This window comes from Fusarium phalaenopsidis, assembly GCF_050370095.1.
Source record: "Fusarium phalaenopsidis strain FUZ10S chromosome Unknown contig_32334, whole genome shotgun sequence".
Lineage (NCBI taxonomy): Eukaryota > Fungi > Ascomycota > Sordariomycetes > Hypocreales > Nectriaceae > Fusarium > Fusarium phalaenopsidis.
Window position 1 is genome coordinate 451031 of NW_028145390.1, and position 12605 is coordinate 463635.

The following is a 12605-nucleotide window of genomic DNA, read 5'->3' on the forward strand; positions in this document are numbered from 1 at the left end:
CCTCGGTCCTGAGAAGGTGTGAGGTTGCAGGCAATAGGTAAGATTTATAGCCAGATCCATACTTTGAATTGCCTGTTCCGGGGTGACTTGACAAGGAGTAATATTACATTTATGCACTGGCATGGATAGGCGGGGATGACTATTTGTTGATGGTCTGACCAGATGCCTGTCATAAGACGCGTGCTCGCGGCACCAAAACCGAACAATCAACATTATCAGCGTAATTAATTGTTTCCAATAACCTTTCATTTCAGATCAATCATCCTGCATGTCCTCTTCTGGAAGTCAATGTTCAACCAGCTCCGACGGCCCTACGGACTTGTTCGGTGATAGGGGGTTCGTCACCACGCCCGAATGTGACCATTTGATTGCCGTGGCCGAGTCGATGCCGATCCAGCCCTCCTGAGAAGTTTGAGGAGTTTGGCAGGGAACAGACGGGTAGGCTAGCACGGTGCTTCCAAGCATCGATAGAATACCCAGCTTGCAAGTCTATCACGGTACTCCGTACCTTCGGGAAGGGTACCCGTCTATCATAATATGCGAGTAGACACCGAGTTTCAAGTTGATTATGATCAAGCTCAGGGCTGAGTCCTTTCGAGGGTAGGTACCACAGTCCGTCAATGCCATCTCAATGATCAACACAGGCCAACACTCTTGGATGAATCACCGAACACGCGAATTCCACGACTTTTTCCATCGGACCTCGATCCTGACTATTGACCGAACCACTGACCTTCCTTATAGGGCTGGGGTTTCAACAAACATGGGGAAGCGAATCCTTCTGAATCCTTACGCGTGTCACTAAAGTCCTTAATTCCCTGGTCATCACCTGCACCCGTAGGGAACTCGATCCTTTGTGGGCATATCGTCAGCGAACGGTCCGGTTCATCTCGCCAAATGGCCAAGGCGTAAGCTGCCAAGATCTATGCTTAGTATTGATGCTATTATGGGCTGCCGGTATGCCGACCGTCCGTGGAGTTGTGGTTGTAGTTCTATATAAATGCAGCCTCGTCCGTGCAGATGCTTCCGTATCAGCCAGAAGGGAATCTAGACCTGACCGTTTGACATCGGACTGCCTATTCGATACCCAGCTTCATACTTTCTCGGAACCAGACCTCGACAATGAAGTCTACTTCCGCTCTTTTGGCCCTTGCGGCGTCGATAAGTGCCTCGCCGCTTGTCTCCAAGCGGGATGATGTCTTGGATAGCAAAGAGACACTCTGTAAGGGCTGGGACCTAAGAACCCCAGAAGGTGCCGATGACCTTTGGGAGAAAACGGCCGCGGGTGTATCTCTTGAGCTCTTCATCAAGTCCCACTGGGGTAGGTGTCAAGTATCCCACAACCTTTGGACAACACCAAGCCGCTGACTCCCAACAGAACATGAAAACTCATGGGTCAAAAACATGGAAGACCAAGTCCAGGGAGGCACATCAGGCAAGTCTGGTGCTGCAGGCTGCTCTGCCCTCGGCAACGACTGCAACCCTATGGGAGGGCTGAGCTGCGATGATCAGTTTGACCAGTTCGGCACGACACCCCTGGGCAAGAACTCGTACTGGATCTTCCAGGCTGTCAAGGGCATGCACGAAAAGTTCCGCGAGCTTAACCGCCAGTTCACTCAGGAGACACTCATCAATGGCCTGAGGATTCCTCAGATGGTTCAGGACTTTGACGGGTCTGAGGATAACCCGAGTCAGGTCCGAGGTTGGATTGCTGCGGCTGCCACTATTGGAAACGCAGTTGGAGGGCTTGTACCTGGTGCCGTGAGTTGATCGTCTTGTATCCACAGAAAGTGACTAACACGACCAGGGCTCCGGAATCTCTGCCGGCTTCGGTATCCTGGCTGGCATCTTCTCTGCCCTTTCTCTGGCAGGCGACGAGGTCGACCAAGGCACCATCTCAAGCGCCCTCGCCAACACCTTTGAGGCAGCCACAACATCCCTCGAAGACACCCTCCGCATCGCCACGGGTGGCGGCCGCAGCGAAGAAGAATACAACTCCCTCCCGGCCCCCAAGTGGGACACATACGAGACCAAGATTGCCAAGTTCTTCAACGGGGGCTGGTTCCTGGTCGATGACGACGAAGAAGCAGTTCGCGTAACCATCGAGTCCATCACAAACAACATCCAGAAAAAGGTGGCCAACGACGTCATGAAGGCAGCCAAGTTCCACCTCATTGCTGACAAGCGAGACAATGTGCGGACTCGGGAGGACTGCGGCTTCGCTCCTGGTCGACAGTGGCTTGAGCTCAAGGACGGAGAAGAATACTGCTTCTACATCATGAAGAACAACCCGAACCCGAACCGCGAGAACGAGTGGGTTGAGGCCGCCGCCGACATTTACGACAAGATGGCCTCGTACGGACTTGGTGACCGGGAGCCGTTCTACCGCGCCATCATTGACTGCGGGCTTCATGGAGGAGACAGCAAGGAGATTGACCTGAGCAACTTGGCATGGGGTCAGGTGCCGACGTGTTACTTTAACCTGCCGGCTGTGTTTATAGAGAAGGATAATGAGGTTGGCTGCGGAAGTCCATTTGACAACGCCAAGTGCGACTATCTCAAGTCGACGCCTATTTCATAAGGTTGGCAGGTATAATTGTTGGTATAGGATAGGATTCTTCTTTTCTCATCTCGGAGTTTGCGACTAAACTCCGTCTTCTTGTGTCCGTAGAGCAGCTATGTTTCACCAGCGCTACCAGGGCGCACCATGGTTCTATTTCAAGATTGATCCTTGTTTTTTGCAAGCTTACGCGCAACTGAACCATATTCGTAAGTGGCTTATCGGGAGATTGGTTTAAATATCACTGTAGAGGGCGACGTCAGCATTCTGATCCCAGGCACTTCAACCCAACCCCGCACAACCCGAATACCAGCCAAAACCACCATCATGAAGCTCGTCGTAGCCGGCGCAACTGGCTTCCTAGGTACGGAAGTCGTCCGTCAAGCGCTGTCCCATCCAAAGATCACGTCTGTCATCGCCCTAGCGCGCCGTCAAACCGCCGTTCCGGAAGGCTCGGGATCGCAAGCCGACGCCTCCAAGTTGAAGTCGGTTCCCTGCGACGACTTTATCAACTATCCCGAGAGTGTCAAGACTGAAATATCCGATGCGGATGCTTGTATCTGGTGCGTTTGGCCTCTGAAAAGCCATGAGACTTTGAAGCTGACGGTGGCGTAGGCTCATTGCCATCACGCCAACCAAATCCAAGACCTTTCCCCAAGATGAAGTGCGCAAGATCTGCCATGACTACCCTCTAGCAGCAGTCGACGCTTTTTCGAATCTCTCACGAAAGGACAAGACTAGGCCGTTTCGCTTCGTGTACGTAAGCGGCTCCAACGCAGAACGAGACCCGGCCAAGAAGCCGTGGATTATGGGCGACTACTGCGTGATGAGGGTACGTCAGATCACGAAAGTCCCGACTTCATGCACCTAACGCATAGCAGGGCCAAGTTGAAACAGATGTCCTCGAGCGCGCGCAAAAGTCCGATGGCTCTCTAAAGGCTTGCGTGTTCAAGCCCGGACTGATCAACACAGCAAACACTAGCCTCCTAGTCAAGGGTGTTCAAGGCGTTGCTCAAGTTCTCATAGGTCTCCCGACTATCCAGCGAGATGAGATGGCAGCAGCCCTGTTGGATAATGCTGTGAATGGCTTCGAAAGGGACACCTTCATGAACGAGGAGCTGATAGAAATTGGACAGGGAGCGTTGAAGGCTGAGGCACCTTCTCAGTAGTTGAGCTCCGTGCTGGACATCTTTGTTGAACTATTGGCCCCACATTGAGGTAAATATTCGTTAGTTTCTCATAAGTACTTGTTTTTATTATATATGGTACCGTTGATTCCTGGTCCTCAATAAGCTGTCTTTCGATGGCAACGGCCCAAGTTGTATCGTCTATTTCTGTCTTCACGACTCAACCTCAGCTAGCAACACTGCTCAATCCAGCTTATTAACATGAGGGATACTATTACTTACACATCAAAGAGACTATCCATAAGTGATAAATCAAGAAATATTTCACTCTGACCAAATCACATTGACAGTCGCTAAGCGTCTGACTAAGACCAACACCCATGGCGTGCTTGATCATTGCTCTTTCGGGCAGCTCGAAGTGACTCAGAGCTGCAGGCACCGACAGCTCACCACATCCTCTCATAAGAGATCAATCGCTTTATTTCTCCCTCTTTAGGTTGTGTCTTCTTACTTAAATCGAAAACACCAGTTTCAACCTTCCAAACTCAAACACTCACTCACCAGCCAAGATGAGCACCAGAGCCGTCGCCTTGCCCAAGTCGTTGCCCGACCTAGCGCAATGGAATCAACTCATCGCTCGCTACAAGGAGTTTCGGCTCCTTTCTCTTCAACTCTCGCCTGAAAGCTTTGGCTCAAGCTATGCCCGCGAAGTCGCCTTTTCGGAGGAAATATGGGCGTCCCGATTGAACAACCCCGTGGCCCTCAACACAATCATTGTCTCGGAGCCTGACGACGGAGCCGAGACTACATATGACATCTCACTCATCCTCAACTCGCCATGGCTCGCAGCTCTTACCTTGGTTGGACCCCTCGAAGCCAAGACAGCCGCAAAATCCTACGAGGATAAGATGCATCTCCAACCAGACACAGTCAGTTTCGGTCCTCCCGCTTCTGGTGTCGATTCCACCTACGTCCTAAACGCCATGTATGTCCTCCCGTCTGAGAGACGGAAAGGTCACTCGTACAAAATCATCGAATTTGCCAAACAGCTCGCGTTGAAGGAAAACAACGGGGCCAAGGTGACGCTAGCCCTTATCCTGGACGATAATAATGTACCTGCCATGAAATCGTACGAAAAGTCGGGTTTTGAGGTTGTGCATAGGTATTGGTTCGATGATACTCGAGGAGGGGAAGTGAAGAAGACGCGGGCGGCGGTTATGAGGGTGGACGTTGGAGTAGACGACTCGGCTTAGGGGCGAGCGAGTGTTTCTTGTGAACCATGTGAGTCAGTTTCGCTAGTGTTATACGCATATGTTAACATGCATGCCTGCTAAGACATAGGTGAATCTACAGAAAGTTGGCGCCCTTCATCTTTATCTTCTGGTTTAGCCATTGGCCTTATCTGGCAAACTTCTGCAGGGCTGTGTCATCCTCATCACCTGTCCCTGTCTTTCTTATAACGGGAAAAACATGGGCAATTGTCTGATATAAACTCCTTCTCTCGGCCGATGAGTAACAGAACTAACTCGACCATGCACAATTTGTTGTCCCAATGTACGTTTTGTCTCTGACCACCATAACTAGCGGTTCTCTTGCTTCTCTTGGCCTACCAAGAAGCTGTTTGATCAATCATCTGTGAACTTATCAACCCTAATTGAACTATCCAACTCGGTTTGGTGATGTTTTCATTGGAATGGTATCCTAAACGCTTATCTTACCAGCACAGAAATCTCACTAGATGCCATTGTTGTTTCACATTTCCCATGGATCAAGTGTGCGGCAGACGGTCAAGAACAACCGGCATTTCGCAGTGTCTCAATTATGACTTATATTGGTGGATTAGCAAGTAAAGTCCAAAAATCCATCTCGGGCTCGGAAGGCGGAAGTTTGTTCCAGCCATGCTCGGGACAAGGTCTCAGTGAACTGAGATAGAGCTAAGATGACTGAAACCTCCGCCCGCCATGATTGCTCGCCGATCTGTGAGCCGTCTAGGGTCGTGCCACCATGCCGTCTTTATGCTAGATCCTTTTTATGTTCATATCACACGCCAGAGAGATCGAGTCATTGATGAATTGGGTCATATATATTGATTGATGTTCATAGTCTAATGTCAAATGTCAAATGCAATGCCAGCCTCATTAATCATCCCCCTCTTTCATTACCAGTCTCATTAAAATCATCCTATCTCTTTCATTAAATTTCATTATTTTCCATTTAAACAGTTCGGATGCTCTGGTAGCTGCCAGACTGGTCACCGTAGATGTACTCCTTCACGCTCTTGGTCGTGGGAGCATCACCACCAGCGTAGTCGACAATGGAGATGCTCTTGTAGTAACCGGTGAAGGGACCCTTGGAGAAGTCGGCCATACCGCCGGCCCAGATGACGGTACCCTCCGCAGCGTCGGGACGGCCGGCCACCCAGGTGCCCAGCTTGACCTGCATGGGGGTCTGGGGGAAGGCTGAGCCGCCCTTGGCGTCGGCGTAGGTGAGGGTGCGAACAACTGTGCCGTCGATGATCCAGTTGACAAAGGCGGGTGTCCACTCAATAGAGTAGACGTGGAACTGACCCGTGGGGTTGGCTACGGGGTGGAAGGCGCCGCGATCGTATGTGCTGATGTCGCCCTTGCTGAAGTAGTTGGACTGAACTTGGGCATTGTCACCACCGATCCACTCCCAATCAATCTGTAGACGTTAGTATGAATTGTATATGTGAGATGCAAGGAAGAACATACCTCATCAAGGTTATCAGACTGAAGCACAGCGCTGGTGATGATGCCCACGCCAGGAGCGGCTTGGACCTCAACATCAACGCGGCCAAAGAAGATGTACTTGCCCGTGGCGATTGTGGGAGCGACACCGAGGCCGGGAATTGTAAAGACACCACCCTTCTCACCGTACTCGATAGCAGTACCACCAATGTTGGTAAAGGCGGGGCACTCTCCCTTGGTAAAGTCGCAGTGGACTGTGTCCTTACCAAAGGCAGGGTCGGCAGGGCAGGCTAGAAAATGTCAGCAAAAGAGCACTCAATCAGATTGGCTGTATAACTTACTGGCCAGGAGGGGGTTGCAGGTGGTCGACGTTTGGGCCGACACCAGAGCAGGTGCGGCAAGGGCTAGGGCAGCCACGGAGAGAGCTTTGGAGAACATTGGAGGCGTTGCGGTTGGCTGCGTCGTGTCGTGGAACGATGGTACAGCGGGGGAGGGAGGGTTAGATCAAGGGTCAGCAATGTCACGCAGTGGCTTGCGTTTGATGGACGTCAGTTCAAGAGGGGAGGACTGGTGAGGACGCACTTTGAGAGAAGATCTTGCAGGAACCGGAGGCCAATCGCCTTTTTTGTACTGAGGAAGAGGTTGGTTGGAGATGTTCTAGCCTCTTCACAGCCTCGGTTTATATCCATCAGGCGATGGGTCCTAGCCGCTCGTATTCCCTGCGCGTGCGTCGACTAGACAACCCCGGGTTGCCCTGTCTCCAAGCCACGCACGCCCAAACGAGGAATGGATCCCCACTAGCCATTGCTTGGCTCTGGCTGACCCCTGTCCATCCCCTCTCTGCGACAGTCCAATCGAGGACGGCACATGCGGTTTTGGTCCACAGACACCCCCGGCTATCGGTTCAAAGAGGACGGGTAATGGACTGGGGCAGAGAACGCGCAATCATGTGAGACTGGTGTGCAGTTGCTACGGCAAACCCGCAGACGGAGAATAGCTCCCCTAGTTCCAAACTCTACCTGTGGCTGGGGAGGGGGGCGGGCGGCTCCCTAGATCCGATCAGTGGTTTGGTGGTGGTGGCTAGCTGGGAGGCCGCGAACGACAATACGAGCGGGCCTAGAACTCGGTCCCCCTCTGCTAGCCTGGTCAGAGTCCGCTCTTTACGATGACTGAATGCTGATGATGGGCAGGGACGGAAAACGTCAGCGAGAATTGAGTTCCTAGAATCTGACGTCAGGTCACCAGAGAGGGGAACAAAGAGGGTCAGTCGGCGATCACCCATATAACCAACCCCGACCTACCCTTGCTCTCTCTCGTCTAGGTTGGGTTCCCAACCTCATAAGGTTCATGAGCTATTAACCCTCAGGCGTTGCTCGGCTGTGTCGGCCATCCAAGCCATGCCATTGTCAACCAACGCCAAGATAGCCAGCTGATTGTTTGCCTCGTCTTATCTTTTTTCTCCCGCGCTCACTCTTTTTTGCAACGAGCACCCTGCCTGTCACCTGCAGAGCAAAGACCCGCGGGGTTAATCAATCGATCAGCGAGCGGGTACACTCACTCCACCAGCGGTTTGTTTCGGAGCTCCTGTTGATCCTGCACATCACTCGTCTATTGTCCACTAGTCAACTGACCTTTGTGTCATTGATCTCGGGCCTCTGAGCCCATCCACAGTGTCTCCTCAAACCGTCCAGACCATGTCATCGAGAACTCCCGGCCGTACTTTTGCACCGCGGGGGCTCAGCTGACCCCATGTGCTGCACGCACTGCACCCCGCTCAAGCCCTGCATCAACGCCCAGATGCTCGAGCACCTTTATAGTAGGAGCTTTTGTGCATGCATTGACGGTCAAAAGGCTGAGGCCGTCCTTTTTATGAGTTGTCCACGTTTCACCATGGGCAATTGTTTCAAGCTTTGTGCATTTGCATAAACAGTCAGCCTTCATCTCACACCGCCAACACCCGCCCGTAAATGTTAGCGAATAAGCTCGGTTACAACAAAGGATTGTTAGCCATCTTGACGGTGAGACTGACGACATTCAACCAAGCACAGCCTGCTGCTGCCACATTCACTGCTACAGTCAGCCTGCATCCGGCCCTAAGCAAGGCTTACAGGCAAAGGCAAGGATAGCCTGATAGCTGCACCAAAAGACCCTTATGCATGCACCCGGTTTCTGACAATTCTTGGCGGGGTTCTTGCATGAACATTCAATTCCTTGTGGATTTCGGCCGCCTTCATAGGTCACATCGCTGTGATTTCTATACGAATGGCACGTCGAGAGTTTCATTTTATCCAGAAACATGAACAAGATTTTGGACTCTCAAGGCAAGTCCGGGCATGTGAATTGATCTGGTCAACCGCGGCGATCCGACTATCCCGTGTCTTTGTCTGCCCCAAGAAGGTACCGAGGTCTGACGATCTCATTCAATCTGTAGACATGGCTGAGACTTGGCGGGAATCTTTATCCCGAATCTAACACAGCCTTACACCGCCCCAGACACACTTTATGCCCAGCTGCCGAAGGATTTATAACTGGCGGCTTGGGCGATAGTTGTCCCAAGAATGCCAAGTCGTTCTCTACCGACGTGGGCGGCGTGTCAATAAATGATAGGACAAAGTACCATTTGATGAGTGTTTGAGGATCGTAAGCGCTTCACCCTCGAGTCTCAGTCCCGAGGCGCATACTTTTATTGCGGCTAATAAACGCCAAGAGCCCACGGTGCTACTCCGTGTAACAAGATGCATCCATCGTCATCCGCTTTCCCAACGTTGGCGCCGTTGCCAACGAGGATATCCATTTATGGAGTCAAGTGAAACGGTAGAAACAAGAAACTAGATGCCAGCATTGGCCCGTTTTTCCATTGCCGCCCTCTCAGTACCGCCGCAAAAAGATACTTGACAAGGACAGTTTCAACTCTTGCTGGCGCTGAAAATAAAGATCGAGGCAGCTGCCTCATTGCCGCCTGGCGTCGTGGATAACTCGAAGGGTTAAAATATTTACCTGTTGGAGCATCGTCAAACAGTGATTAGACGGATTGTTCATTCTTGATTCTAGCTTTCATCTCGGCAAGCCTTTATCGCCAATGCCCAAATTAGCTTCCGCAAAGATCGATCTTTCAGGGGTGCCTGATTAGGCGTTAATATCGGCGCCGGTGATGGGTAGTCTCATTCAAACTCCTGGCCCTGACAGGGTTGCAAGATTGACTAGGTAAAGAACGAGCTAGTCGTTTCTTACGCTCCTCGGAAACCAGCCACTCTAAAATTAGAATGATGAGGTGAGAATGGAAAGATTCATAGGCTAGTAGTCTCGCTTATAGTCAGACAGGATCGGGTTTCCAAACAGGCCGCAAGGTGTCTAGCTCGGGTCCAGGAACTTCAGCGTCCTTGGCTTCAGAACCTCAAGAATAAGCCCTTCGGCTCTTCGCTGTGATTGTTAGAACAATTGCAACCCTCCAAATGGACCTGTTAGTCCCAGCGATTCGTTCTGGAGAATTACAGGAAGCTTCCTTAGACTGTTAGCTGAGAGCAGTCAACCTTCGCAACCCCCCTACGCTACCGTACACTTTCACACACACACAAATTTAGATTTAAAACGTTTTTATCATCAAGGGCAGGAGCAGTTTAGGCCTTTTTATTATTATTATTATCTGCAATGATGGCTTCTTGCCATCAGCCACAAAAGCAAAAGACACAGTTTGTTACTACATGATGGTATTTCCCGCCTGGTTATAGTATGCAGACCAGGTGAGGAGCCAAGAAAAAGACCAAAAGATACTCCTACAGAAATACCTGCACGATTATTCAAATAAGGCAGAATCATGAGTAGATGACTGCATGTTCAGTCTTCTTACTCGTGTCGAGATTGGGCTAAATGATAAGTGAGCTCGAGGGTAGAGGCACATAGGTCGATTTAAGCGAAGTCTAGTCTATGGGTTTATTAACACTGATTTTCGAACTTGTTTGTTATCAGGTTTCCTATGTTCATTGATTGGAGGGTGACCCCTCTTGTCCTTCATTTGGCCAGTTTTTCTCATCTCCTCTAGGGTAGGTATTTTCTGAACTCGGGTGAAAGTCAACGACGAACACAGTCTAAGCAAATGCTCACCACACAACAGTTTCTTAGTCAATGTCGTCTTCTTTGCAACCAGGATGCGACAGTGTATTGGCACGATGAGTCTTCATGATCGCAGACTTATGTCTTCACAAATGGTGTTCTGATATACCACCTGGCATGGGCTACGGGGCTAACAAGAAGCGGCTTTCCTCAAGTCTTTCGATAAGTGACAGGTCGCCCTGGCTCGAGACAACTTTTAGTCACCGCTATTGACGATAACCACTTATCTTTCTATTCGCGGTGCCGGGAACATTGAGGCAGCCACGGACATGCCTCCAGTCGATTTGTCGACAGGTTATTGGTGGTGGAACGCCTCAAACACTTCAACAGGTCTCGTGATGCAAACGCCGCCGATACCACACACCAATTCAATATTGTCAGGAAAATTTTACCAGATACAAAATCCGCGGCGTTTTTCCGAAGCGCTTGCCTTTTCTCGAGATCTATAGACCTTTCTTTGCTAGTCCTGGCCTCTCTCGTCCCAGCCCAGATACGCATAGTGTTAAGGCCAATGACGTCATTCTGTCTCATTCTTCTCCCTTCAACAACGCGCCTCATTCGCCCACAAACGACAGACCTCACTCTCCTAGACCAGCACCGGGGCTCCTGATAATCCCTCATGTCTGGCCAGACCCCGTCCGGTAGAGACAGGTCTTTGCGCCGTCTGGTGCCGGCCCAGGCTATCAGGCCGGGGTCGTCCGCCACGGGTACTCCGTCGCCGAGGTCGCGGTCAAATACCGTGATTGCGGCCTGCAACGCGTGCCGGAGAAACAAAGCCAAGGTGGTTTGATTGTCCGTTGACCCGTCCTGCAAAGGTTGACCTATATCTTAGTGCTCCGGTGAGAGACCGACATGTCGTCGCTGTCTTGATAAGGGTCTTTTATGCCAGTACATAACGCTACCAGGAGAATCACGACTGCAGGCCATTAACCGGAACCACCACGTCCTGAAGGATCGAGCAATAGCCCACGAGGAAATTTTCACCCTGCTCAAGACCCTGCCAGAGCGTGATGCACAGAACATCTTGAAGAGAATCAGATCCGGCACCGACGTCGAAGCTGTTCTGAACCGGGTCAAGGCCGGCGATCTTTTGCTCCAAGTGGCCCTAGTGCCCGAGACTAGACTCCGATATGAGTTCCCGTATCGATCTGAGATGCCTGCAGATTACGCCCGAGACAACCCATACCTAAATTCATTGATTTACGAGGCGGCTTCGCTTTACTCGACACCTCAAACTTCGGAACATGTTTCACCCCGACTTATAACTAACTTAGGCTCTGATGAGCAACACAGTCTCTACCTGAAGCCTTTTCACGCAGCACATGTTGTTGAGCCTGTTCTCTCTAACGTCAAGCCATCGTTGTGGACTCCAGTATGCAATGATGATGCGCTCATGCGAGATCTCCTCAGTGTGTTATTTCGCTGCGAGTACCAATTCACGGCGGCGTTCCAGAAGGACTTATTCCTAGAAGACATGGCTGCTAGACGAAAAGACTTTTGCTCATCTCTCCTCGTCAACATTGTCCTTGCTTATGCCTGTGTATGAGCTCCTCAACACTATTAATGACCCATCTGATCTGGTCGCAGGTCTGCTACCCGGGCTTCTCGAACCGTGCCGAGTACTGGAACCCCAATACTCTCGCGTACCGCTTTCTTGCAGAAGCAAAGCGTCTCTGGGAGCTAGAATGTTCAGAACCGTGCATCACGACTATACAGGCTGGTATACTCTTCAGCGTCTTTCACAACCTTTGCGGCTTGGATGAGATTGGACAGCCGTACAGGATTCATGCTGTTTCATTAGCTCGCGAGCTTCGAATCTTTGACGTGATGGACGTACGAAGTCAAAGAATACAGAATGGCAGAGCATATACGGCGTGGGCTTTGTACATCTGGGAAACGTGAGTGCGTCAACTCTAGAGCATGCATATGTGTTGACCCTCTCAGTCTTGTCGCCTTCTCCTTCATGCTGCCGCCATTGCTAAAGAAACCTCCAGAGTGGGCATTACCAGATCCCACACGGAATGCGCAATGGTACGGCGAGATATGGATAAAGTATCCGCTGAACAATGTCCTCTCACCATCCTACTTTTCTCACATCTT

General features: G+C 51.0%; 4 protein-coding genes across 4 annotated transcripts; 3 read left to right on the forward strand and 1 right to left on the reverse strand.

Moving 5' to 3' along the window:
- Positions 1-1122: 1122 nt before the first annotated feature.
- Positions 1123-2581, forward strand: LRP88_14259 (uncharacterized protein; the record flags this gene model as incomplete). The annotated part of the gene is made up of 4 exons (XM_083250609.1): positions 1123-1321; positions 1379-1695; positions 1745-1756; positions 1808-2581. The coding sequence occupies 4 exons, from the start codon at positions 1123-1125 to the stop codon at positions 2579-2581; spliced, it is 1302 nt and encodes a 433-aa protein (XP_083093674.1).
- Positions 2582-2887: 306 nt separating this feature from the next.
- On the forward strand, positions 2888-3729 carry LRP88_14260 (uncharacterized protein; the record flags this gene model as incomplete). The annotated part of the gene is made up of 3 exons (XM_083250610.1): positions 2888-3123; positions 3176-3392; positions 3442-3729. 3 exons carry the CDS (start codon positions 2888-2890, stop codon positions 3727-3729), a joined length of 741 nt encoding a protein of 246 aa, XP_083093675.1.
- A 527-nt stretch (positions 3730-4256) lies between these two features.
- On the forward strand, positions 4257-4940 carry LRP88_14261 (uncharacterized protein; the record flags this gene model as incomplete). The annotated part of the gene is made up of 1 exon (XM_083250611.1): positions 4257-4940. The coding sequence occupies one exon, from the start codon at positions 4257-4259 to the stop codon at positions 4938-4940; it is 684 nt and encodes a 227-aa protein (XP_083093676.1).
- Positions 4941-5901: 961 nt separating this feature from the next.
- On the reverse strand, positions 5902-6833 carry LRP88_14262 (concanavalin A-like lectin/glucanase domain-containing protein; the record flags this gene model as incomplete). Its single annotated transcript, XM_083250612.1, has 3 exons — positions 5902-6369; positions 6420-6685; positions 6737-6833. The coding sequence occupies 3 exons, from the start codon at positions 6831-6833 to the stop codon at positions 5902-5904; spliced, it is 831 nt and encodes a 276-aa protein (XP_083093677.1).
- Between the last annotated feature and the right edge of the window lie 5772 nt (positions 6834-12605).